We start from the raw sequence: 23,660 nt of genomic DNA, 5'->3' as shown, positions 1-23,660 counted from the left end.
AACCACCTGTATTATACAGGTATGCGCCCCAAAAGCCTCGATTGGCTGCAGCGGTAAATCTGAATTTGCTGTTTCAGCTGTGAAGCAGCCATTCATGAAAAAAAAGGGTGGAAACTACTGTAGAAGGATATAGGCTAAAACAGAGGCAACTGTTTGTCCTGGACCATTGGACATGTTTGGAAATCGGAGATGGCTGTAGGGAAGCCAACAGTCTTGAACCGTAGGATAGTTTCACACATGACATGTAAAGCATTCCAAGCCTCACGTGTGTTTATTTGGCAGCACATGTGTGACTGTTGCTATTACTGCAAGATTAAAAGATCCCAAGAGCAGTTTTTAATCTTGAAAACATTTTGACCAATGTAGCTTTTGCATGTGGATTAAAGGTTGAGGAATGCAAAAATGGCAGGGTGGTACTTAAATTCAGCTCCTCGTCTTATTTTGCTGCCATTATGTATACTGCAGATACTCTAAGGCAAGGTCCATCTGTTTGTGGGCTTAATTCCTACAAAAACAGAACGTAGGAAAGTGAAGTCAATACTCCAGTGAGTATTCTCCTACCTCCACCTCTGTAATAAATAAAAATTGGGAGGTGGGGCTTAACCGCTGTCATCTGCATCTCAACCCAACGTTCAAGCGTTTTCAAAATGCAGGAAAGGGCTACCCCTCTAGCATCAATTTAACCCTGAGCTCGGTGGGGTAGAGGGCTAATACAAAAACGTAATAAATAATACAACTTCAATTCCTTGCTAAAAAGAAACAAACCAATTAAGCTGTTTTCCTATAGAGCTCAGCGTCCAAAACGTGGCAGCAACCTGGTGTCATGTTCTCTAGATGAAGTACTCTTCTTTTTCGCCCTTTTGGGGGAGATCTTCCATTTGGACTGACCCCTCTGGATCTGTTTCTTGCTGTTCGTAGGTACGGTAGGTGCCTTTGTTCTTGTACATGTAAACGATAATCAGCACAGCAACCGAAAGGAGGGTGGCTAAAACCACTGCAATAACAGCTATTTATTAAAAAGAAAAAGAAAAGAACAACCTGGTTTGAAGTGGCTTTGCTAACCAGATTAACGTTACTCGTGTTTTACACAGTGCAGAGGACATAATGCCGTTACGATTAATATTGACACGGTCCGTGTATACAAGAGGAGAAGTGTGTTCCGAACGCTTAACAAATATTGACACGGAAGAAGGGTGCATGTGGACACAGCCTCCTACCTTGTCTTTCACGAGCTTTTCAGACATTCCAAGGGCCAAACTAGACACGGCAATTGTCATGGGTTGTGGTGGGGTGTGTTTCCCTGACCCCACTTTCAGGCATGGATGAAGGAGGAGCAACTGGCCCAAAAATGGACCCGGAGGGGTGGTATTGGCCCGGGGTGGGGGGGCCTGCAATAAACCTCACAGAGCAGTTGTGAGGATAAACTTGAGTTATCCTAAACCTGAGCACTTTAGGATTATAAATGTAGAAGTGGGGGGGGGCTTAAGTGTGCAAAACAAACTCTGCACATTACTTGAACGTGCAGAATTGTATATGAGTTGCAAAAGCCAGATTTATTAGCACAGATTTCATTTACCTCTGTGAGTTTTTTTTTAAAAAAATAGTGCAGAATCTATCCAGGCCTTATCTGGGAGTATACTCAGGTGTCAGTCTTTACTGTTCCTATTTTTGGATAGGGGAGAGGCAATTGTCTAGGCGCACAATGGGTTTGGCAGCCATACCTCCGATGACGGCTACATTGACATCCTGTTCCGGAACTGGTGTATTCATCTTCTTCATAAAGGTGCTTGTCAGTAGGTCTTCTGTACGGATGACAGAAAGAGAGAGGCACATCTGAACATCTGCAAAACTTTTGCAGAAAATGGCATTTGTTCTTCACACCATGTGCTGTTCTGGCAACCTTTGAACATACGAAGCTGCCTCGTACAAAGTCAGCCCATTGATCCGGCCAGATCATTACATCCTACTATGGCATTTTCTACACGGGACAGGCTGGTGTAGTTTCCCTATAGACAGTGTGGCTTCCAATACTGTGTAGCAGCAACAGGGCTTCCACATGGCAGGCTTTTCCATATTTCCTCTGCCCCAGTTCCCCAGTAGTGGCCATTCCCACCTCTCCCAAGCCTAGAGAGGCTTTTTCAATTTTTTTTTAATTGATAGTTGAATACCATTATAGTAACATACAACAATGTGTATAAAGAGGTTCTCTGAATTCCCAGCTTTCATTTTTTTTTAAAAAAAGTCATTCCTTCTGTTGCAAAGATATGCCTTTCCCCTTATATCTCCACAATGGAAGCGGTGAAGACTTAATTTTTTTTAAAATGAAAGTTGGGAATTCAAAGAACCTGTTTACTTATTTGCTAATTTAAAACAAAAACCAAAAAGGCCGTGCAGAGGTGGGGAATTGCTGCTGCAGGGAAAAACCCAGTTCCGTACAGCCTCTGATAATGCCTGGCAGATACTCTGAGATTCTTTAAATGAAGACACGGGGAATTGGATCTTTTGGCGTGCTGAACATGGGCTCATTGTTGAACGCAAGCTTCCCCCCCTTTGAAGAACTGCATGCCACACCTTTATAAGTAGGTGAGCCACACCAAGTGAAGCTGTGGAGACTTTTAATTAGCTCAGTAGGTCTGTAGCAATAACTCTGCCGCCCACACGAAGCAAAATGCCCAGCTCTGGATAGTCAGCCGCCGTCATTAAAATAATTCTGGCAAGAGATCTTGATGAAACAACCAGCACTTGAGGCCATAACACCAATGGGGGCAAAAGTGCCACTGAAGACAAGAAAAGACTTGCTCCATTTAAGCCTTTGACGTTTGGCTCAGACTTTAAAGGGCCAACCAAGTTGAACACGGTGCTGTTTCCTAGGAATTTCAAGGCTTAAATAATCAAGATCTCTCGGTTTCTCTCTTGCCAGCAGGGACAAATGTTCTGCCAACAACGCATTTCTAAAGAGTTCCCAAACTCAGACAATATCTTTTGAGATTCCAAACACTTCACGAGAACGTATGACATCAAGGAAATAATCTGAATGACCCTTCCCACTTCCTGGCACCATCTCCCCCCCTCACCCCAAACTGACAAACAAGGCCTAGCGAAGGTTAAACAGACTACCCCCAGCTGCCAAACTTGGGCTCGTAGGAGAAAGTGGAACTGTGTCGGCAGTTATGCCAGTTTATTGATGGGAAGCGACCAGGTGAGAGAACGTCCCCAGGATCTTCTTACCTCCTCTACCTCTTCCCTTCAGCAGCAAGGTGAGGCAGCCCCCCTTGGTCAACAAAGCGAAGGAGGGGAAGAAAGGGAACGGGGTACAGAAAAACTGCATTGTGAACATTTTCACTCATGTCCTATCATGGACAGAAATTGCCTCCTCAGGGTCTTTCTGTCCACAATGCCTCCCTCCTCTGAGTTGCTTTAGTAATAATAAATAATAATAACATTCGATTTATATACCGCCCTTCAGGACAACTTAATGCCCACTCAGAGCGGTTTACAAAGTGTTATCATTACCCCACAACAATCACCCTGTGAGGTGGGTGGGGCTGAGAGAGCTCCAGAGAACTGTGATTCGCCCAAGGTCACCCAGCTGGCTTCGTGGAGGAGTGGGGAATCAAACCCGGCTCTCCAGGTTAGAGTCCTGTGCTCTTAACCACTACACCAAACTGGCTCCTGGTGGAAAGTGGTGGAAAGAAGCAACCCTCACTGGGAGGACAGGGCAAGAGTGCTCTAAAAAGGCATGCCCCGTAGCGCATTTTTTTCCTGAATTCTCTCCAGCTATCCAGGGCCGTATTATTCATAAGGCTGACTAGGCCAAAGCCTAGGTCAGGGCTGTATTATTCATAAGGCTGACTAGGCCAAAGCCTAGAGACCCCGCAGGGACTAGGGGCCCGTCAATTTTTTTTGCTGAGGCACCCCCACACATAAATTACAATTAATTGATTCTCTTATATAACCTCTATTGATAAGATAATTAACTGCTGCCTTATTGAAGTGAAACAAATGGCCTCTTATATTAAAACAATTCTCCATATATTATATATTTTTATTATAAAAATTTATCACTTCAAAATATGACAGTATTGAATAATTATACCCACAAAATATGCTTTCCTGAAGAGTTCTAGGTAAAGGTAAAGGTGCAAGCACTGAGTCATTACTGACCCATGGGGGGACGTTGCATCCCGACGTTTTCTTGGCAGACTTTTTACGGGGGCGGGGGGTTGCCATTGCCTTCCCCAGTCATCCACACTTTACCCACAAGAAACTGGGTACTCATTTACTGACCTCGGAAGGGTGGAAGGCTGAGTCAACCTTGAGCCGGCTACCTGAACCCGGCTTCCGCCAGGCTCAAACTCAGGTCGTGAGCAGAGCTTGGGCTGCAGCACTGCAGCTTAAAAATTTTATCACTTCAAAACATTACAGTAGATAGATAGTTAGAAGGTTTATTGTATACAGCCATAGGCCATTACAAGTCACAAACAACAAACAGAACAGAAACACAAGTTTGAATAAAATTGATGGAAACATTACAGTATAGAACAATTATACCCACAAAATGTGCTTTTCTAATCACACAATAAAAATATTTTTTAAAAATGTGGATCGAATTCTTCAGGAGACCCTCAAAATGGATGTAGGGCTATGTACTGCAGTCTACTACCTACCATACCAGGCTCAGGCTGTCAGCTGTAGTGGGGTGAAAGACTGAAATGCCGGAGGGGGCCCAAAATACCTGAAAGCCTAGGGGGCCTGGCCATGGGTTAATATGGCCCTACAGCCATCACGAGGAATGGAGCCTAAGGTGGGGGATTAGGTGCAGAGGAAACTTTCTCTAAACCCAGCCCCTTACCCCAGCCAATGATCAATTTGCTGTGGGTTCCAGCTTCCCAGCCATCCCGAAACTCACCCCAATCACTCTGAGCGCACTTACCTGAGTGTGGAGGAGGGGTCGGGACAGCCTCCATGACATCACCTTTTCCCTTGGGCTGTCAGTTTTTTACTTTGAAAACTTCAAAAGATTTCAACGCTGGAGGGGGAGAAAATAACAGACATTTCCTTTTACAGCCATTAAAAGTAGTCAGTCACCTCTCAGTGCTGATCTGTGCTCATGTGTGAAACCACAAATTGCTTTTTTGTACCTTAACTGTCAAAAATGAAAGTAAAATCTCAAATGGGAGGCTGTAGTCATATACACTGTCAATATGATCCTGCTGATACGAGGGTTCAAATTACTCAGATATGAGGGCTGTGCTGTAGTGGTCTCAAAGAGATCCATCAATACATGGGCAGAAAGGGACTATAGATTTTACTACTATGTACTGTCTGTTGTTGTAAGTGTGATCCTACTGGACAGTTTATATGCTTTATATGTCACTCATAGAATTGCTTATGCAATTGCTTTTAGCATTTCTTCAGCTGTGCATTAGTTTCTTGCTAGTTTAAAGCTTTACATTGCTTATCGAAATCTTTGAAATGGACTGTACTGACTCACACTGTGTAATCTGCCTTGAGTCTCAGAGCTAAGCTACAAGAGACGAATTACACGAGGAGGAGCACGTGAAGGGAGTCCCAATGTTAGCCAGGAAGCTGAGTTTTAAAAGAGATCGGCTTTGTCAATTTCCCCTCTCTACAGATCTCTGCTCAGAAGGTTTGTTTATTTCCTCTTGTCCTCTTAGAAGGGGAGGTGAAACTGAGGGCCAAGCTACAAGTGACGAATGACACTTGAACAGCAAGTGGATTGAGTGGAGGGCAAGTGAACAGGGAGAAATACACTTGCTGTTCAAGTGTCATTCGTCTCTTGTAGCTTGGCCCTGAGAGAGCCTTCTGGAGGCAAAGAGGAAATTAACAAATTCTCTGAGCAGCCATCTCCCAGGCTCTGGAGGGGAAATTAACAAAGCCTTCCGATCTCTTTAAAAACTCAGCTTTCTGGCTAACATTGCGACTCCCTTCACGTGAGCCTCCTCATGTAATCCATCTCTTGTAGCTTGGCTCTCAGTGAGAAAGGCAGACTACAAACAAACAAACAACAGATGACTAAGCAAGGCTCTGAGGCAGAGCAGGAGGGGTTTCGAGAAGCCCAGGAGGCCTCATCGTTGCAGCTGCTGCCATCAAAGGAAGGCCCTTGGCTTGAAAGCTCCTAGCATTTTGTGATCCATCTTGCCCCAGGGCAGCCATTTTGTGGTAGCACCCATTACCCTTTATCCAAATTCCAAAAGTGGCTACAGGCTCAAGAAGGTCGCCCATATTGCAAACAGCAAAGAGACCCAAAGAGGTATAGAGGGCCAGAGCGGGACAAACAGATGGCAGCAACTGGTAGGATAGGCTTTGGCGAGGAACAGGCCAGTGTTGGTGGTGCAGCGTTCCAGGAGAGCTGAATGATAAAAGCCACAGGCTCTAAGGGAGAAGAAAAGACTTTTTTTCTGGGCCAAACGACACATGGAGATAAACAGGCCAACAGCCCTTTTTTTAAACTGCAAGAGCTGCTTGGTTGGGGAGAGAAGAGGGGAAATGGAGATTGGAAACAGCAAACCCACTCCTTCCTCCCAGGTAGATTTGCTCTCTGCAGTAGGCTTGCCAACCTCCAAGTGGTGGCTGGAGATCTCCTGGAATTACAGCTGCTCTCCAGGCAACCGAGACTAGCTCCCCTGGAGAAAATGGCTGCTTTGGAGATGATTATTATTATTTATTAAATTTATCATCCGCCCTCCCTGCGAACGGGCTCAGGGCGAATTACAGCATACAAATAAATACAAATACATTACAATAAAAGCAATAAAATCACAGATTCATACTCAGATTCAGCGGCATAAAACAGAGAATAGATTCTATGGCATTATACCCCCCTGACGTCTCCAAACCCTCTCTTCTCTCCCCACCCCCTCCAAAAAAATCTCCAGGAATTTCCCAACCTGGAGCTGGCAACCTTACCCAGCAGGGTTCCAAAAAACAGATTTCTAGTTTAGCAGGGCCAGTTGCAGCAAGGGCAAGAGCGAAATGGAATTATGCTTTCTAGGGAATGCGAGTGGCAGAAACGGAGAGGCAGCAAAAGACGCAGGCAGGGAATTAAGAGTGGCCAAGGGTGGGTGGCTAACCACAAGCTCTAGCAGGCTAGAAGTAAGGGTGTGAAGAAAGCAAGTCTCAGAGAGTAGATTGCACACAGCCAGAACAGGAAAGACTAGGCCAGGGACACACCAAGGGCCTCCTATTTCAGAAAGTAGGCCTCTGCAGCGGCTGCTTACTGGCTCAGGGTGAGGGAGAGAAGAAAGTATTGGGGAAGCACCTGGTCGCTTCTTCTCACTGCCTTTTTTCCACCTTCCCTCTCTCTCGAGCAGAAACCAGGCACCACCCGAGGCTGGCTGCTGTCCTAGCTGGCAATGTGCTTCTGGGGTGCCTCTGCCTGCCTGGCTGGGAGACACACCCCTAAGGGGGGGCCTAAGAGGGAGATGGGAAGAGGGCCTGGAGCTCCCAGGTTTGGGTATTTCACCCTCCAAAGCAGTTATTTCTTCTAAAAGAACTAATCTCAGTCAGCTGGAGATCAGGTGTGATTCCAGAACCCCCCTGGAGGTTTGCAACCCTAATTGAGTAGAAAAGTGGGGTGTAAATGAATCAAATAAATAAATAAATAAATACTCTAACAGAATTCTCAGCATTGTTGCCAAACTACAATTCCCAGGATTCTTTGGGAGCAGCCATGCCAGTAAAACCAACTTAGGTGTGTAGCGTAGATAGGCCCATGTATGAGCTTTCTCATACATGACGCTTAAAACTGCCTTTGAGCCTTTCTTACACTCCATGATCCTTCTGTAAGAGAAAGCGTATATAATGAGGCCAAGAATTATGAGCAACATAAGGTTTATATTTACATTCACACTACAAACAGCTTGAATCAAGAACCACTGTTAAGGGCTCGTGTGCAAAAATACCCTGAGGACATTTTCACACATTCCTTCAGTTCAGTTGTCAAATGCAGCTTTTATATTTCTTTAATTCACAAGGGAAGATTTGCTCTGTGGACTGTGAAAGAGAACGCTTCTTTGCTTGCTAGTCCTGAAATTATACAGTGTTGGATGGAACACCAATAGTGTGTTTCCCATCTGTTCATGGGTGATATCAGAAGAGCAGGTATACTGAAATGCAAGTATAAATTCTGTACAGCCCGCCCCCCATCAAATTGGATTCCTCTATATTCAAAACTGCAAATTAATCTGTGAGAGGCTCAAAGGGGTGTTTCATTGAACATGCAAAAATGCATTTTAAGGCATTTTTGCACGTTAACAGGGGAGGGTGTTTTCACCTGTGCGTTTTAAATGACTTACTGCCATTGAACCAAGGACCTAAAAACCTACATTAGCTATATTACGAAATTTTTGCCACCTGGGTTAACACACGTCCTTACCCTCACACAAATTCGCGCAAAGCTTACAGAATGACAGTGTCTTCGTGGCACAATTTCTGATGTCATCATGCCACGAAACAGAATCTTAATGAGGTGACATCAGATATTGCGCCGTTCTGTGAGTTTTGCACCATTTTGCGCGAGGGTAAGGATGTGTGTAAACGACCCTGGTTGTTTTATTATTGATTGTATTCTTGTGGGCCCCCCTTGGGATGATATATTTTTAGTTTTAATGTATAATATTGATTGTGTTTTAAAGTTGTAAACTGCTTCAGGACTCGTTCCAAAGGAGACGCTGTCTAAAAATAAATAAATAAACTTTCAGATTATCTTGGACATTCTATCATATATAAAGAACATTCAAACGGGAGCAGGAATGTGGGTCAAAGGTGTAAAAAAACTCCCTAATCGTTTCAACACAGAGGAGCTAATTCTTTATCTACAAAAGGTAAAAATGAGCACTTGCTTTAATGTGGTGTCCCAATATTTTTTTTTTCTTCCAGCACAAGAAGCTACCAAGAGATTTTTAGTCTTTGGAGGCCACATGAGAGTTTTGCACTCTCCGTTCTAGAACTGATGTTACCATCTCACCATGGGAAATCAGCTACCTCTGGGACCTTAGCTACCACTTACCATTTCTGGGACTAAACGGCGCATTATGCTTATTTAACCTCCATGGCTTTCTCATCCTTTATCTGAAGCCATAGCGATGCCAGCTTTTAGTGTGGGGTACGCTAATTTTGACCTATTTATAATCTACCGGCTCCTCTTGCAAGTACCCAGCATCTAGTTTAGGCCTCTTATTTACCAGCCAAGGCAGAGATGTATTCGCTCCTCAACCCCAATTTTCCACCCCCAAGAAATTGAAGAGTTGGAGGAAAAATGGCCTCTATACAGTGACACTCTAGGAATTCCCTTAGAAGGCCATAATAACTAGGGAAGGCAGCCTACAGCATTACCTGGAAGTGATATCACACCATCCCCAAATTCTGCCTTCCCCAATCTCCAGAAATCTCCCTGCATTTATTGTGTTAGTGTTTGCAACCCTAATCTAGTTAGCAGGAATCAATCAGAGAGTCAGCCGCCGTGCATGCTGTTATCATTTGTCCCCTGTTCCATCAGGTACAAATTGCCTCTCACTCATTCCCCCAGCCCCATGTTTGGCTAATTTATTGTCCAGCTTTCCTCTTCAAAGCACATACAATCACAGTTTCTTAAAAATCTGGACCGTCATGCCAATGGACGCTAGAACCATTAAAAGTTATGATTAGTTAAACAAAACAAAGACCCAAGTAACTTGTATTTAGTGCTGAACTAAAAGTCTTTCGGGGAAGGGTCAGTGCGCACACACACACAAATCAATGAGTAACTCAGTATCTAATTATAGTTCACAGTTTTTAAATAAAAATGTCTGAAAGTCTTTGATCCTAAAATCAAATATTACTGATTTTAATGAATTCATTCAGGTCAGTTTCAAATGATTAAAATATGCTCCATGCATTTTGATAGAAATAACCTGACTAATAAATGGTTCAGTGTACCCACATTTCAAAGAAGAGTATAAATTCTCTGGCCTCATTACACAACTCTCCACAGACAACCAATTTGTACGTCGCATTTGCTCATCGGAATAAAATTTGGAATAGCTCTGTGTTTGGGAATGCTTACACAATCAAAACTCTCTCCAAATGCTCCAATGTAACTATTGTTTGCATTGTACTCTTAGGTTGCAATTAGACAACTAGCTGACATTTGGATATGAGGCTGAAACCAGAAACTAAGGACAGTTTCACCTACCAGGAACAAAGAAAGATGAAAGATTTCTGCGATCTAAAGGGGTGGGGGTGAGGGGCAGAATATATTGCTTGACCCCAAGAACGACAGTGTGAAATTAGCTTCTGGCATGCTGACCCATTGGTGTTCAGCTAAGAGATAAAAAACTCCCAACTGAACCTAGAGAGGTAAGTTTTGGTGGTGCTTTCCATCTGCCTTCTAAACATAACAGTCAGCTAGAAGAACTGTGCACACCTCAAAGTGAAACTACCGGTTACAGTCAAAGAGCTAGCACTGTGTTGTTGTTTTTCTTTTCTTGAAAAGCTGCTTCCGGAGGGGACAGGCATAGCTTGGTTTTTTCATGGACCAAGATATTTCCTAGTGGGATGGTATTCAGGAGGGACATCAGGCCCCTTCTTGCAAAAAAAAAGACCACTTCCTAGGGTTGCCAACCGTGGGTTGAGATTGAGAAATTCCTGGAGATTTGGATGGTGGAGCCAGAGGAGAGGAGGGTTTAGGGAGGGAAGGTTAAAATGCCATAAAGTCCACCCTCCAAACAGATTGAGCCAGTTTGGTGTAGTGGTTAAGAGCACGGGACTCTAATCTGGAGAGCCGGGTTTGATTCCCCACTCCTCCACAAAGCCAGCTGGGTGACCTTGGGCGAGTCACAGTTCTCTTGAGCTCTCTTAGCCCCACCCACCTCACAGGGTGATTGTTGTGGGGTAATAATAACACTTTGTAAACCGCTCTGAGTGGGCATTAAGTTGTCCTGAAGGGCGGTATATAAATCGAATGTTATTATTATTATTGTTTTCTCCAGGGGGACTGATACTCCGGAGAGCAGTTGAAATGCCAGGAGAGCTCCAGGGCACACCTGGAGATTAGCAACCCTACCACCACCTCTTTTTCCTAACCAGTCCACACAAAGGCTGCAGCTGCCAGCATTTTTAGGAGGAGAAGGTAGGAGCCCCCATCTCTTCTTTCTTACGAGGAGGGAAGGCCATGCCTAGGTGCAGCTCTCACCAGGCTAACGTGGGTTGCATCTTCTTGAAAAACAAAACTTACTTCACTGATTAGAGAAGGGACATAATCAGCATTTTGGGTCAAACAGAAACTGTTTATAAACTTTTTACATGGAACAGATAACACAGATTTGATGATTTCTGGATTAAGTATCATGAACAACAGAAAAAAAGAGGGCTCTTATTTTTAACATAGAATAAGTGAGATTTAGAAAACTGTATATTTGTCGTGGAGAAAATCAGAACCCAACTTGTAGTTTAGGGGGTTTTCTCCCTATCTTTTTTTTTGGTATCATCTTATTAGTTGCTTTCCCTGTTTGTTTTTTCATGTTAATATGTACTGTTAGTTTGGTTTTTAGATTGTTCTGTCTTTTCTTATCATTTATGTTTACTATTTAAATAAATTAATTTATATATATATTAAAAAAGAAAGAGAGGCCACGAGGACACGGCCCCACCTAGGGTTGCCAACCAGCTTGGGAAATTCCTGGAGATTTGGAGATGGCGCCTACAGAGGGCAGAGTTTGGGAAGAGGAAGGAGGTTAGCGGGAATCTTATTCCAGAGCCTACCCTGCAAAGCAGCCATTTTCTCCATGGTAACTGATCCTCGCAGTCTCTGGAATTAATTTATAATTCTAGGAGAATTCTAGGCCCCACCTAGAGAATGAATACTGAAACCCAGGTGGAAATCCACAGCCAAGGGTCTAGAAGCAGTCTATCCATAGAATGTTGATACTAATTTGATATAAATATATAATTTTTGTAATATTATAAATAATATAGTGAAAAGTGACTGAGCGCTAATATACAATTTAACTACAACCTTACATGAACCAATAGATTCTATCAAAACATCTTATAAAGTATCCGCAATCCACAATAAATAGCTTACACAAAAAATGGAAAGTCGGCCAGAATAGTTCATTCAAAGTAGCGCAATAGATATAAATCCAACCGGACAGCTGATAATCATCTTTCTTTTTCTCTTTGTAGGTGTGTGGAGGAAAAGTGTTCCTGGAGGAGACACTGAAGCCAACAGGTAAGTATATCAAATTAGTATCAACGTTCTGTTGACAGACTGCGTCTAGTCCCTTGGCTGTGGATTTCCACCTTGGTTTCAGTATCTGTTCCAGAGGAGCTTCTTTGGTTTGTGTCCCACCTAGAGGATGGCTAGGTTTGCACCATCGCCATCTCCTCGCTTCAACAGCGGCCACCTCAACACTGCCACAATCCGCTTGGAAGGATAACAAAAACTGGGCTGGAAACAATGCCAGCCTTTTTCCAGTTTTCCAGTTTGCCCTTGGGAGAGAGTGATTTTGAAAGACCTGGATAGCCCAGACAAGCCTGATCTCATCAGAGCTCAGAAGCTAGGCAAGGTCAGCTTAGGTGAGTAACTGGATGGGAGCCCTCCAAAGAAGACCAGGGCTGCAGAGGCAGGTAATGGCAAACCGCCTCTGTTAGTCTGAAAACCCACAGAGGGGTCACCATAACTCAGCTATGACTTGCTGTTACTTTCCACCACCATCAGGATAGAAATAACCCTTTTCCATCTGGTTTTTCTTTGTCCCCAGTCACCTGCATACAAATTATTTGGGAGGCAGAGAGGGAGTCTATGGAGCTACCAATACATACAATTGCATGTACCATACAGTTCGGCTGCCGTTTAAAGAAAGCTTCATTGGGGAGCAAAGTTTTATTTGCAGAAGGTTTTCCTAGAAACCCAAACCAAAATATAAACATGCGTCCTGCACTCCTTTGCAGATATCAGATGCTTGTGTTCATGTAACCTGAACTCCTGTAGACTTCAAAGCGAGATGGAGAAAACTGTTAGCAGTAATTAATGGAAAAATAATAATCTGTTAATAGGAAGAGTTTCTCCCCTCCAAGTTTAGTATCTCTAACGAAATGGATCTTGCAGGACACGGCCATTAAACTCCTATTTCAATTTTCCCGAGGCTTTTTGTATTTTATGTATGTGATGCTTTTTTCCCCATTCTTGGATTATTTATTGAGGACTTTTTGCTTGCATTTTTAACCTTTGTGTGGAGGGGAGGGAGGGAAGATGGCAAAAGGCCGCACCTGCACAACATTGTAGAACTTACTTTATGACAGAAATGCCATTGCAAGACGACAACATAAATCTTGCATTCCCCTTTTTACATCTTTCCACTTTTAAAAATCCCTTCCCATGGTGGATTTGAAGTCCTGATGAACCTTTGAGAAACGTCTTTTCAGTTGTGTTTTGTCCATCCAAACCTTCCTCCAAGGCACTTGGAAGAAACATGTGCTCTTTGCTTATTTATCCTCAGAACAATTCTCGGTGAAGTAGCTTAGGCAGATAAGAGAGTGACTAGCCAAAGATCCTACAGGGAACTTCGTGGCAGAGGCCAGGTCTCTCAGATTTAGGGCAACTCTCTAGCCCCTATATTACAGTGAAATCAAAAAGAGTCCAGTAGCACCTTTAAGACTAACCAATTTTATTGTAGCATAAGCTTTCGAGAATCAAGTTCTCTTCGTCAGATGCCTGATACATCTGACGAAGAGAACTTGATTCTCGAAAGCTTATGCTACAATAAAATTGGTTAGTCTTAAAGGTGCTACTGGACTCTTTTTGATTTTGCTACTACAGACTAACACGGCTAACTCCTCTGCATATATTACAGTGGTTCACAGTATATATTTGTTAAGGAATAGAGCATTGCGGGGGGGTGGGGGTGCGAGAATTGGTTGGGCATTAGAGCATGGCTGATTTGCATGTATGAAGACATGCCCAGAGACGGTATGTGGCTTGCACTAGCCCCATGTACGTCAAAGCAGACCAGAGCTCTAGTCAGTTACACACAGCATGAATTGCCCCCTCCCTTCGATCTCAAATTAGACCCCCCTGCTTACCTGATAAGATGACATTGGAGCAAAAATCTATATGTATTCCACGTGTTGCTCTCTGAGCTCGTGCTCTGGGTATCTCTCCCAGCTCCAGTTTCTTTCTGTAGCTGCCTAGCTTTCTGGTGACTAGGCGTTCCCCTTCTCGCCTCACATTTCCAGTTTCACTACATTGATAATAAACGGCACAGTCATCAGACTGCCCTTGTTAACTCTTTGTGAAATACAGAGAGAGAGAGAGAGAGAGAGAGAGAGAGAGAGAGAGAGAGAAACGCAGTGCCCATGTAGTATTTCCTTTGTGTCCATACTGGATCAGAGGGCTTACGGGTTCATCAGAAATCCCTTTATTACAACCAACTGGTCATGTTAACCAACTGAGCCGCTGGAGAAATACAACAGCCTTTCTCATTGTATAGGAAAATAGCTTTAACAGCCGGACCGAAACTACCTTGACTCTTCTAAAAACCAAGAAGGTGCTTGTTGGTGCACAGTGCAGACAGAAATGTATTGGAGTAATTAGTGTCAAGCCAGATATTTCATAGAATATAAAGCATAGGAACTGAAGTCCCGAATAGGTAATCAGGTGAGAGATAAATGAAGGCATTTTCTGTGATGTGTAGAACGCTGTTGTCCTTTATGCTTTTTTCCTATTTGAAATGAATCCCATGTTGGTCGTTTTATATAAAATGTATGGAGTTAAATGTTTTATATATGAAATACAAAAATAAAAAAGACTAAAAAAATCACTTTATTAGAAGGCCTTGCTTTTTCAACAAAACTAGAACAACCAAGGACTCAAGCACCAATCAAGCAAGGAAGCTTGCAAGCAAGCAAAATGTACGTGATCCCTGAACTCTCATCTCCCTGGGAGTGTCTAGTCTGTAAGTCCCTCACTACAGCCTTTTAGTAAGGTGCTAAAACAAGCTTTAACACAACCCACTTATCCTGCTTCATGTACAACAAAACCCCTACTTTTGTGGAGGCATTCACAGGCAACCTGCCTGTGTGACCATGGCATACACATTAATTTGGTATAGAGACGTGAGGATTAGCTACATTGGGAAATGGTGGCTAATTGTAGCCTTCCAGCATGTGTACGCACCCACACACACCCACACTTGCAGTGCAAAAGAAATACACAGGTTGCATATTAATTCTTACATAGAGATGTGTTCTCGGTGTATGGATTTTTTAATGTGAGACGAAGCTGTTAAATAAAGGAGGGCGAGAAGCTTTTTTTCACAGAGCAGAGATCTCTTGTGTGGTCTCTGAATTTTCATCATTAAATTATTTTGTATCTGCTTATTTAAATGTTGCGCCTGCAATATCCCAAACATTCAAATCAGGTCACAAGAAGGGCTTGTTTGAACAGCTCCTGTTCGGGTTATTCTTTCCTGGTGTTACTCTGCAGTGGTCTCTGCAAAGTTGTCGTGGCAGGCTGTGTACATGTTGCTAGATGTGTACATTTCTTCACCCAGAGCGTTTTTCTCAGCTTGTGCTATACACTGAAGCACACTCACTCTTTCTTTTTAATGACACGTTCATACAGAGGTTTGAGACATAAAAAACCACCCCTTTGAAAAATTCTTGTCCAACACGTTGCTTTATGAGAACAGGGTTTACACAGTGTTTAGCTAATAGAAAAGATACTTGTGAACATATCTATATTACAAATATAAATACACTCTATACTAACGCAACCACCATGACTTGCTCTGAAAGGACCTGAGAACTGTAGATTGGTAAATGTCCTGGGGGAATTTCCTGCCCGAGATACTTCCTGTACTCTTGGTGCCTGGGGGTCAATCCTCACTCCCGACATTTTAGAAAGTAAAAAAACAAAAAATGGTATATTCACAATTCATAAAAAGAATTTTAAAAAGTTGGTCAATAGACTTCCTGTTGGTAATCCGTACAAAAGGTATATAGTTACCTTGAAAGATTACAAGTAAGAAGATGTCTGGCTGATCCAGGATGAGAAAAATTCACCGATAGAGGACCTTATGGTGGCAAAATGGAACCTTCAAGTACAGAGGCAGTGTATTGTCTGTGGATAAATGCACTCTTACTATGGGCTGCGTCACACTATTGAGAGTCCTGGACCTATAACCACCTCCCACAAACACATTCTTTCCGAGGAGTTTCTCTCAAGCACAAGAAACAAAAGAGCAGTTAATGGCTCTCAAGTCCCTGATCCCATTGATAGCTCTTACAAGCTATCACACAAGGCTTGGTTATGCAAATGTTTCTAGCTAGCAGAGAACAATCAAAGGGCCATCTCACTCCCTTGCAGGAATATGACATCTAGGAGGTGATATGGACTTGGGGATGCCAAATGGTAGATGGTATCTTTTCCTGGGAAGGACAAGAAGAAGGTTAACCTGCAGGGGTGAGTGGGTGAGCGAACGGAGTAGTTAAATTTTCTGGACATGTGAGGGACAGGGGTCCACTTGGGCTGATTTCACCTAGAGGAAGGAACTTGTACACATAGATTGCATCTTGATGACGGTCATTACCATGTGGCACTAACTAAGGACAAGCAGCCCGGACAAAGACTCAAGGTAGCGGATGATAGAAAGCTGGAACTTTACTCTTAAAGAGCCTACCCTAAAATAGCAAGAGCCAGGGTATCTTAGAGAAGGAACGGAGGGATGTGTGTATGCACATTTACTTTGTAACCTTGCTCAGTCCACTGCTGTGTGCAGTGTATATGTGTGGATATTTTATTTTTAATAAACTTCTTTCGAATGCTGGAAGTTCGTTCTCTGTACCCCCAAAAGGCCTCACTGTGCTAATGTGGTTAAGCCGACCCTGCGGAGACTAGTTGGAGTGGAAGCAGCAGACCTGGGCTGTAGGGGGAGCCTGTAAATGGGGATATGGACAGAGAACTTGGAGTGCTGACCCTCTTAGAGCCAAGCTACAAGTGACGGCTGACACAGGTTGGACACTTGCCAGCTTCCCTCAAGTTTTGATGGGAAATGTAGGCAGCTTGGCGGAATGTTGGAGAAGTGACAGTTGAAAAGTCCGTTGGACAGCAGTCGGAGAGCCAAGCTGCAAGACCAGGACGCCTACATTTCCCATCAAAACTTGAGGTAAGCTGTGTCCAACCTGTGTCAGGCATCACTTGTAGCTTGGCTCTTAGAGAATAAGAGTCTACTTGACCACTTGGTGGTAGTGGAAATACCAAACAGAAGTGAGAAACCCCTCAGGGAGATGAGGGGGGGCTCCAAACAATGACATGCCATTGGGCAGAGACCCCGAACAGCCACCGAGCGTCCCAATCGCTCAGCGAGGCCAAAGTGGAGTGGCGCCTGTGGGTCAGTGAGGTGTTCTATGATACCATGCAATACCAGATGCTGGAGAACAACAAGAAAGGAAGACTTTCACATTTATGCCCTCCTTGTGAGCGCTGAAATGCATGTCGGGCCATCGGTGGAAAGAGAATGCTGAACTGACAGATATCGTATCTAAACCAGCAAAGATCGAAACCTGCAAGACTCATTAACAAAAACAAAACAAAAACAAAAAACTCCACCCTTGGTATAATATGCTTAAACAAATATAATACAAAATTAAAAGTCAGATATGTAAGCGACGCTATACAGGAAAGGCACAGAAAAATTAAAAGAAATCAAGTCTGGATGGCACAGTGGTGGTTAGAAATTTGCTGTGCTGTGGACATCCTGATACATTACCCCCCATATATTACTTCATTCAAACCAAGCAGTCCCTTGCGGAACTTTTATAATAATTTCTGGAATTGGATTTCAATGGCAAAGCATCCTGTGGCTACAGTTATTATTAATGTTCTCGAAGCTATCTATAACACATCCTCATTTAGCTGATTGGTACGGAGCCATGGCTTGCAACCAGTCTTGCCAGAGGGCCACTTTGACAGCATGCTAAGGGGTGGCTCAAGGCCCAACCAAAAGCTTCCACGGCCAAGTAGCCTACGGACAATTCCTGTAATCAAAGAATGCAAAGGTAGGGCTATGGCTCAGTGGCAGAGCTTCTGCTTGGCATACATCTCCACTTCAAAGGATCAGGAAATAAGCAATGAGGATACCCTCTATTGTAGAGGTGTGGCTCAGTGGTAGATCATCTGCCTTGGATGCACAAAGTCCCTAGTTCGATCCCCAGCAGCTAATGCCTAAGAAACCGGAAAATAGTAAAGAGTCCAGTATCACCTTTAAGACTAACTCACTTCATTGTAGCATAAGCTTTCGAGAACCACAGCTCTCTTCGTCAGATGCATGGCTGATGAAGAGAGCTGTGGTTCTCGGAAGCTTATGCTACAATAAAGTTGGATATTTTTAAAGGTGCTACTGAACTCTTTACTATTTTGCAACTACAGAATAACACGGCTAACTCCTCTGGTTCTAAGACCCTGGAGAGACACTGCCAGTCTTGAGTAGCACTGCCAGCGACTGTCCTTCATGGACTAACGGTCTGATGCAATGTTAGGCAGCTTCATATCCCTGTTCAAGGCCACATTTCCTTCCATATCGTTCTTCTTCCTCTGAAAGGTAACCGAAAGGCCAAGCAGTATCTCTCAGAAGACTAGATCTGGCGAATAGACTAATTTCTAGTAGACAGCATCCAGACTATTCAGAAGTTCATATACAAGGAATGCAATTTACATTGATATGAGGCTCTAGGAGAGAAGGGAAAGGGAAAACAGGACTTAAGGGCAGGGGCGGATTGGCTGTTTAACTTACAGGGAAATTTCCTGGGACCCACTGCTCCTGGTGGGTCACTGGTGGGCTGCTAGTGGTCCGGAGAAAGCAGAGCCATGGCCCCAACAGTTCTACAAGTGCCTCAAATACTTCCATGGAAAACCTCCTAGGAACCAAACCAATCACTATCAACACATATTTCTCAATTCATCCATATAAATTGCACGTTTTACACTTAAAGCATATTGAATGCTTACTTACCTACAGTCTCTGGACTCTATATTTATTGAGGTTCCAAGCAGTAGTTTAATTATCATATTGCTTCATACTTACCAGTTGATCTGGAAGATTTCTGTATTGTATCTTGATGGAGAAATATTGTATTCCTTCTTGCTGCATGTATCCAGGGGTCATTTCATAGAAAAAGAGCTGGAGGAACTCATTAGCATAGCTCATTAGCATATGCCACACCCCTTGCCATCACCGGAAGTGTGTCATTAGCATAACTGAGGGTGAAGCTACAAGTGACGAATGACACTTGAACGGCAAGTGTATTTCTCCCTGTTCACTTGCGCTCCACTCAATCCACTTGCTGTTCAAGTGTCATTCGTCACTTGTAGCTTGGCCCTGATTTGCGTATGCCACACCCCCTGACATCACCTATCCTGGTTGTTTTGGACCCAATTCTGGACATTCAGGGCTGAAATTGGGCCCAAAATGGAAAAAAAGGGGCTGAAAATGGCCGAAAAGGGGCCCAAAATGGTCAGGATCGGGCTGCTGCTGAGTGGGAGAATGATCCACTACACGTCAGAGGCCTGATCCAGTCCATTTCAGCCCCAATCCAGGCCAAAACGGGCCCAAAATGGCTGAGAGTCAGGTGGGCGGGGCCACCTGTCATGTGACCTCTTTGGGGAACTGCCGGAACTGCGTTCCTGCGTGTTCCCCCTCGAAATGAGCCCTGCAAGTATCTATATTGTTGCATTATTTATTGACATATTTACTGACGTATTTATGATATTTATAGATTGTATGTATGATATTTGTGCCGTTCCCACCATTGTTCTCTTGGAGCACTTTAGCACTTTAATTATATGGATGAATTGAGACATGGAGAGTGATCGGTTTGGTTCCTGGGAGGTTTTCCTGTTCCTTGTAGCTTCTGTGTCCTGGGCAAGCCCCTCCTTCGTACGTCAAATCCTTCAATGGCAAGGGAGATCAGTGTCCGCTCGCCAATTCCCTCCTCCCACACTGCTGCCAATTTGCAGGAGGAGGTAATCGCGGTGTCAGCATCCATAGCTGGTGCTGCTGCTAGAGTCTTAGCTCTATGGTGGTCTGACTTGTAGGAACTACTCAGCTTGGCTTGCTCTTGCGCCATTTCCCCTTTCCATTCTACCCTTGGTTAATACAACAATAAACAGCTTTGGGTAAATTCGGTCAACAGCAGGGCTTCTCCTTTACAAAGTTCTCAATTCATCCCAGTTCTGCCCAAGCTTCAGAGCTTATTCCACGGAGATGGATGTGATAAGGTCCGGAGGAAAAATGCCCTTCTGCGATACGTTCTGGTTTTCCTTCCAATCATTCTCTTTTACACCCATCAGGAATCCTTTTTCCTAGAAACAAAAGGAACTTTTAGTCTGGTCTTTCCCAAACCTGCATCCAGGAAGGCCATCTCAGCATATTCAGTTGAAAGAAAGAAAAGAGAAACACCACATTAAAATAAAAATCCTGAGGATCTCCAACATCGACAAATTGCATTCGCATTTTATTTTTATTTTATTTTATTGGACTTTTAGTCTGCTCTCCCTGCAGAGCAGGCTCAGAGCAGAGTACAATATGATAATGTAAAGAAAGATAAAAACAATGGTAGCAATTAAATTGTGTTAAAACATCATCATAATGCAGCGCACACTAGGGGTGTGCATTTGGGGTTTCCGATTCCAGTTAAGATCTGTTTGCAAACAGCAAGAGAAGTGATGCTTTGAGCTTCCTGATGCCTTTTTTTACCCAATGGGAGGAGGGAGGTTGTAGCAAGACCCCTCCTTCCCCTCCCATTGGGTAAAAAAGGTGTGAAGCTTGAAAGCAGCACTTTTCTTGCTATTTACAAACAGCAAGAAAATAAGAATAACATTCAATTTATATACCACCCTTCAGGATGACTTAACACCCACTCAGAGTGGTTTACAAAGTATCTTATTATTATCCCCACAACAAAACACCCTGTGAGGTGGGTGGGGCTGAGAGAGCTCCAGAGAGCCGTGATTAGCCCAAGGTCACCCAGCTGGCTTCAAGTAGAAGAGTGTTACGGCTGCGGCTGCTCTACCGAAAGCGGCTTAAATACCCGAATCTTCGGTAAACCCAAAGCAGGAAAACCAAATCTTTTGGGGGTGAACGCCCCTAGTGCACACAGTGCATCCCCATTCTCCAAATATCAGGACCTGTGGGAAAGGGTGGCTATCCACCTGTTGGCAACCTAGAACGGGAGGGCACAGCAGGGGGAAATGGTTAGAGTGTCAGATGAGGATCTGACTGGAAGAATCAGGTTCAAATCTCCACTCTACCACAGAGCTTGCTGGATATAGAGTTGCCAGTGACTGAGCAGGGCTGTTGGTGTGGAGAAGAAGGCATGAAGGAGAAAGTTAATGATTGACAGAAGGCTGTGAGCATATTTTAAAATGAATAAAGAAACCGAAGGGTTTGTGGTGGCAGCTCTGACTATGGTTCCTGTTCCTTCCTGAGAGTAGAGAGCTCGACAAGGTCAGGTCAGGCTTTCTGTGAAACAACAGGGCTATGTTGTTTACACAAGAAATTCCAAAATATACTCCATCCATTGTGGACTTGACACAGGCAGATGAGTGTATGCACAGTATTTTTTTTTTTAAAGCCAGCATTTCTGCATCCTTTAGTGCCAAGAAAATTGGATTTTGAGGCCTGTCGCCTCATAGCTATATAAACCGTGCAAATTAAATACGTTTTCTGGTTCTCACGTATAGGAAAATTACAGTGCTATAAAAACGGAATTACCACAAAATTGGTTTTTTTTTCATAAAGTGAGCAAAGTGCACGCATAACCAAATGCCCACCTCCCAATTTCTCAATGAGCCTCTCCTTTCAACCATTCTCTGCTTTCCTTTCTTGTCTATTTTTTTTACTTTTCAAGTGTGGCTCATTATCTCTGAAGGTGATCTATATTCATGAATGCAATGGCTTGGTGCCTACTTTTTTCCTGGATCACCTCCCTCTCTTGCATTCAAGCTTGTGACTTGAGTTGCTTCCAAAAGGAGGTTGCTGTATTTAAAAAAAAAACAACCTCTCTGCGATGAACAGGGTAGAGACTTTTTTAAAAAGTTAAAGCAAGGAATGTGGAAGAACTAGGAGACTGTGGTCACCAATTGTCATAATATTATTGTGCTTGAGTGATCTAGCAGTTACGATTTTTTTTTAAAAGCCTTCCAGTAGCAGAGGGGGAATGGTAGCCATGGGAGGGGGTGGGCTGAGGCAAGGAAAGCCTGGGGAAACCACTGTGTGGCTGCCGCAAATGCAGAGGCAATTTGAGAGCTACATTGGGCCAAGCTAGAAGCGACGAATTACACTCGAATGGCAAGTGAACAGACTCACATGTATTCCTCCCTGTTCACTTGCGCTCCACTTGTGCTCCACTCGTTCGATCACTTCTAGCTTGGCCCTCAGAGCCAAGCTACAAGTGACGCCTGACACAGGTTGGATACTTGTCAGCTTCCCTCAAGTTTTGATGGGAAATGTAGGCATCCTGGTCTTGCAGCTGTAATGGAGAGCCAAGCTGTAAAACCAGGATACCTACGTTTCCCATCAAAACTTGAGGTAAGCTGACAAGTGTCCAACCTGTGTAAGGCGTCATTTGTAGCTTGGCTCTCAGAGAATTGGTGCAATGTGGACGCAACCTTGGAGAGGGAAGGGGAGAAGGACTGGAAAGAGCTTTTGCCTGTGTCTGAACTAAGCTTCCACTAGCCAAAAGAAAGTTGTATCTTTCTCTTGGAAAGCTTTCAGCAATTAGTTTTCAGATCTGCCAAACAGCTAAGTTCTTTGAACCACCTGTTTATCAGTACATTTATTTTATATAGAGTTTGATATTGCTTTGCAGCTCCTTATCAAACACACAGACACCTGTCTAGAGTTTATTTCACTTTATTGAAAATACACCCTAGTTTTTTAATGAAGCAAGTAATTAAAATATAAATGGTTATTAATATAAATCCTATAAAAACAGAACACAGAAAGGCAATGAGAAATAAGTTTGCTAACATTTCCTAATTAATTCTAAGTTTAAGATAATCAAAGTTTCTATGAAATGCATAGGTAAAGATAAAATCTCACCTATTCTCTACCTTGAGCTATTGTTCTTACACATTACCTGTAAACAGAGTTGCCAATCTTTCCATTTCAAAAGTACTCACCCCCTTTTGAGATCCAAGGAGACCAAGGGACTGGCCTTTTGCCCATTAAAGTTTTTGTGTGTATGTGTGCTCACGTGTGCACACACAAAGTGCTGCTAGGTCACAGCCAATCTATGGCGATGCCATAGGATTTTCAAGGCAGGAGACAAAGAGAGGTGGTTTGCCATTGCCTGTGTCAGTGTAATAAGCAACAACCACACAGCGCCGTGACCAACTAAGAAAAAAATCTTTATGCACAATAAAGTATACTGAAAACTGTTGTATTTGGTGATACTTTCATTAACAGTCATTATAGAGTCACAGATTTTAAAGACGCAGAGTATGCCAATATTGGCACTTTCCTGTCTTTGAGGCAATCAAAATACAATCAATCAATAAAGAGCAGCAACTGAAAGTACAAACTATAAAACATACTCAAAATAGGTCGCAAATAAACAGGCACTGGGCACTTTTACTGTTTTCAAAATGTTCAATGTGA

The 23,660-nt window shown here is 43.4% G+C and overlaps 2 protein-coding genes across 2 annotated transcripts in view; both read right to left on the bottom strand.

Moving 5' to 3' along the window:
* Positions 1–313: 313 nt before the first annotated feature.
* On the bottom strand, positions 314–14,212 carry SMAGP (small cell adhesion glycoprotein). The gene is made up of 4 exons (XM_055003566.1): positions 14,086–14,212; positions 4,934–5,029; positions 1,722–1,802; positions 314–1,006 (listed from the first exon to the last, which is right to left on the bottom strand). Exons 2-4 carry the CDS (start codon positions 4,965–4,967, stop codon positions 831–833), a joined length of 291 nt encoding a protein of 96 aa, XP_054859541.1. The 5' UTR covers positions 4,968–5,029; positions 14,086–14,212; the 3' UTR covers positions 314–830.
* Positions 14,213–18,387: 4,175 nt separating this feature from the next.
* The window catches only part of BIN2 (bridging integrator 2), a 28,386-nt gene continuing 23,113 nt past the window's right edge, over positions 18,388–23,660 (bottom strand). Inside the window, exon 13 of the mRNA XM_055003167.1 lies at positions 18,388–20,362. Within this exon, the coding sequence (XP_054859142.1) occupies positions 20,252–20,362 (111 nt within the window). The 3' untranslated portion in view covers positions 18,388–20,251. The remainder of the gene's footprint in view (positions 20,363–23,660) is intronic.

The sequence above is a fragment of the Eublepharis macularius genome, chromosome 19 (genome assembly GCF_028583425.1).
Source record: "Eublepharis macularius isolate TG4126 chromosome 19, MPM_Emac_v1.0, whole genome shotgun sequence".
NCBI classification, from domain to species: Eukaryota; Metazoa; Chordata; class Lepidosauria; order Squamata; family Eublepharidae; genus Eublepharis; species Eublepharis macularius.
The sequence above is the reverse complement of the archived record's forward strand: the minus strand, read 5'-3'. Positions and strand labels throughout refer to the sequence as shown.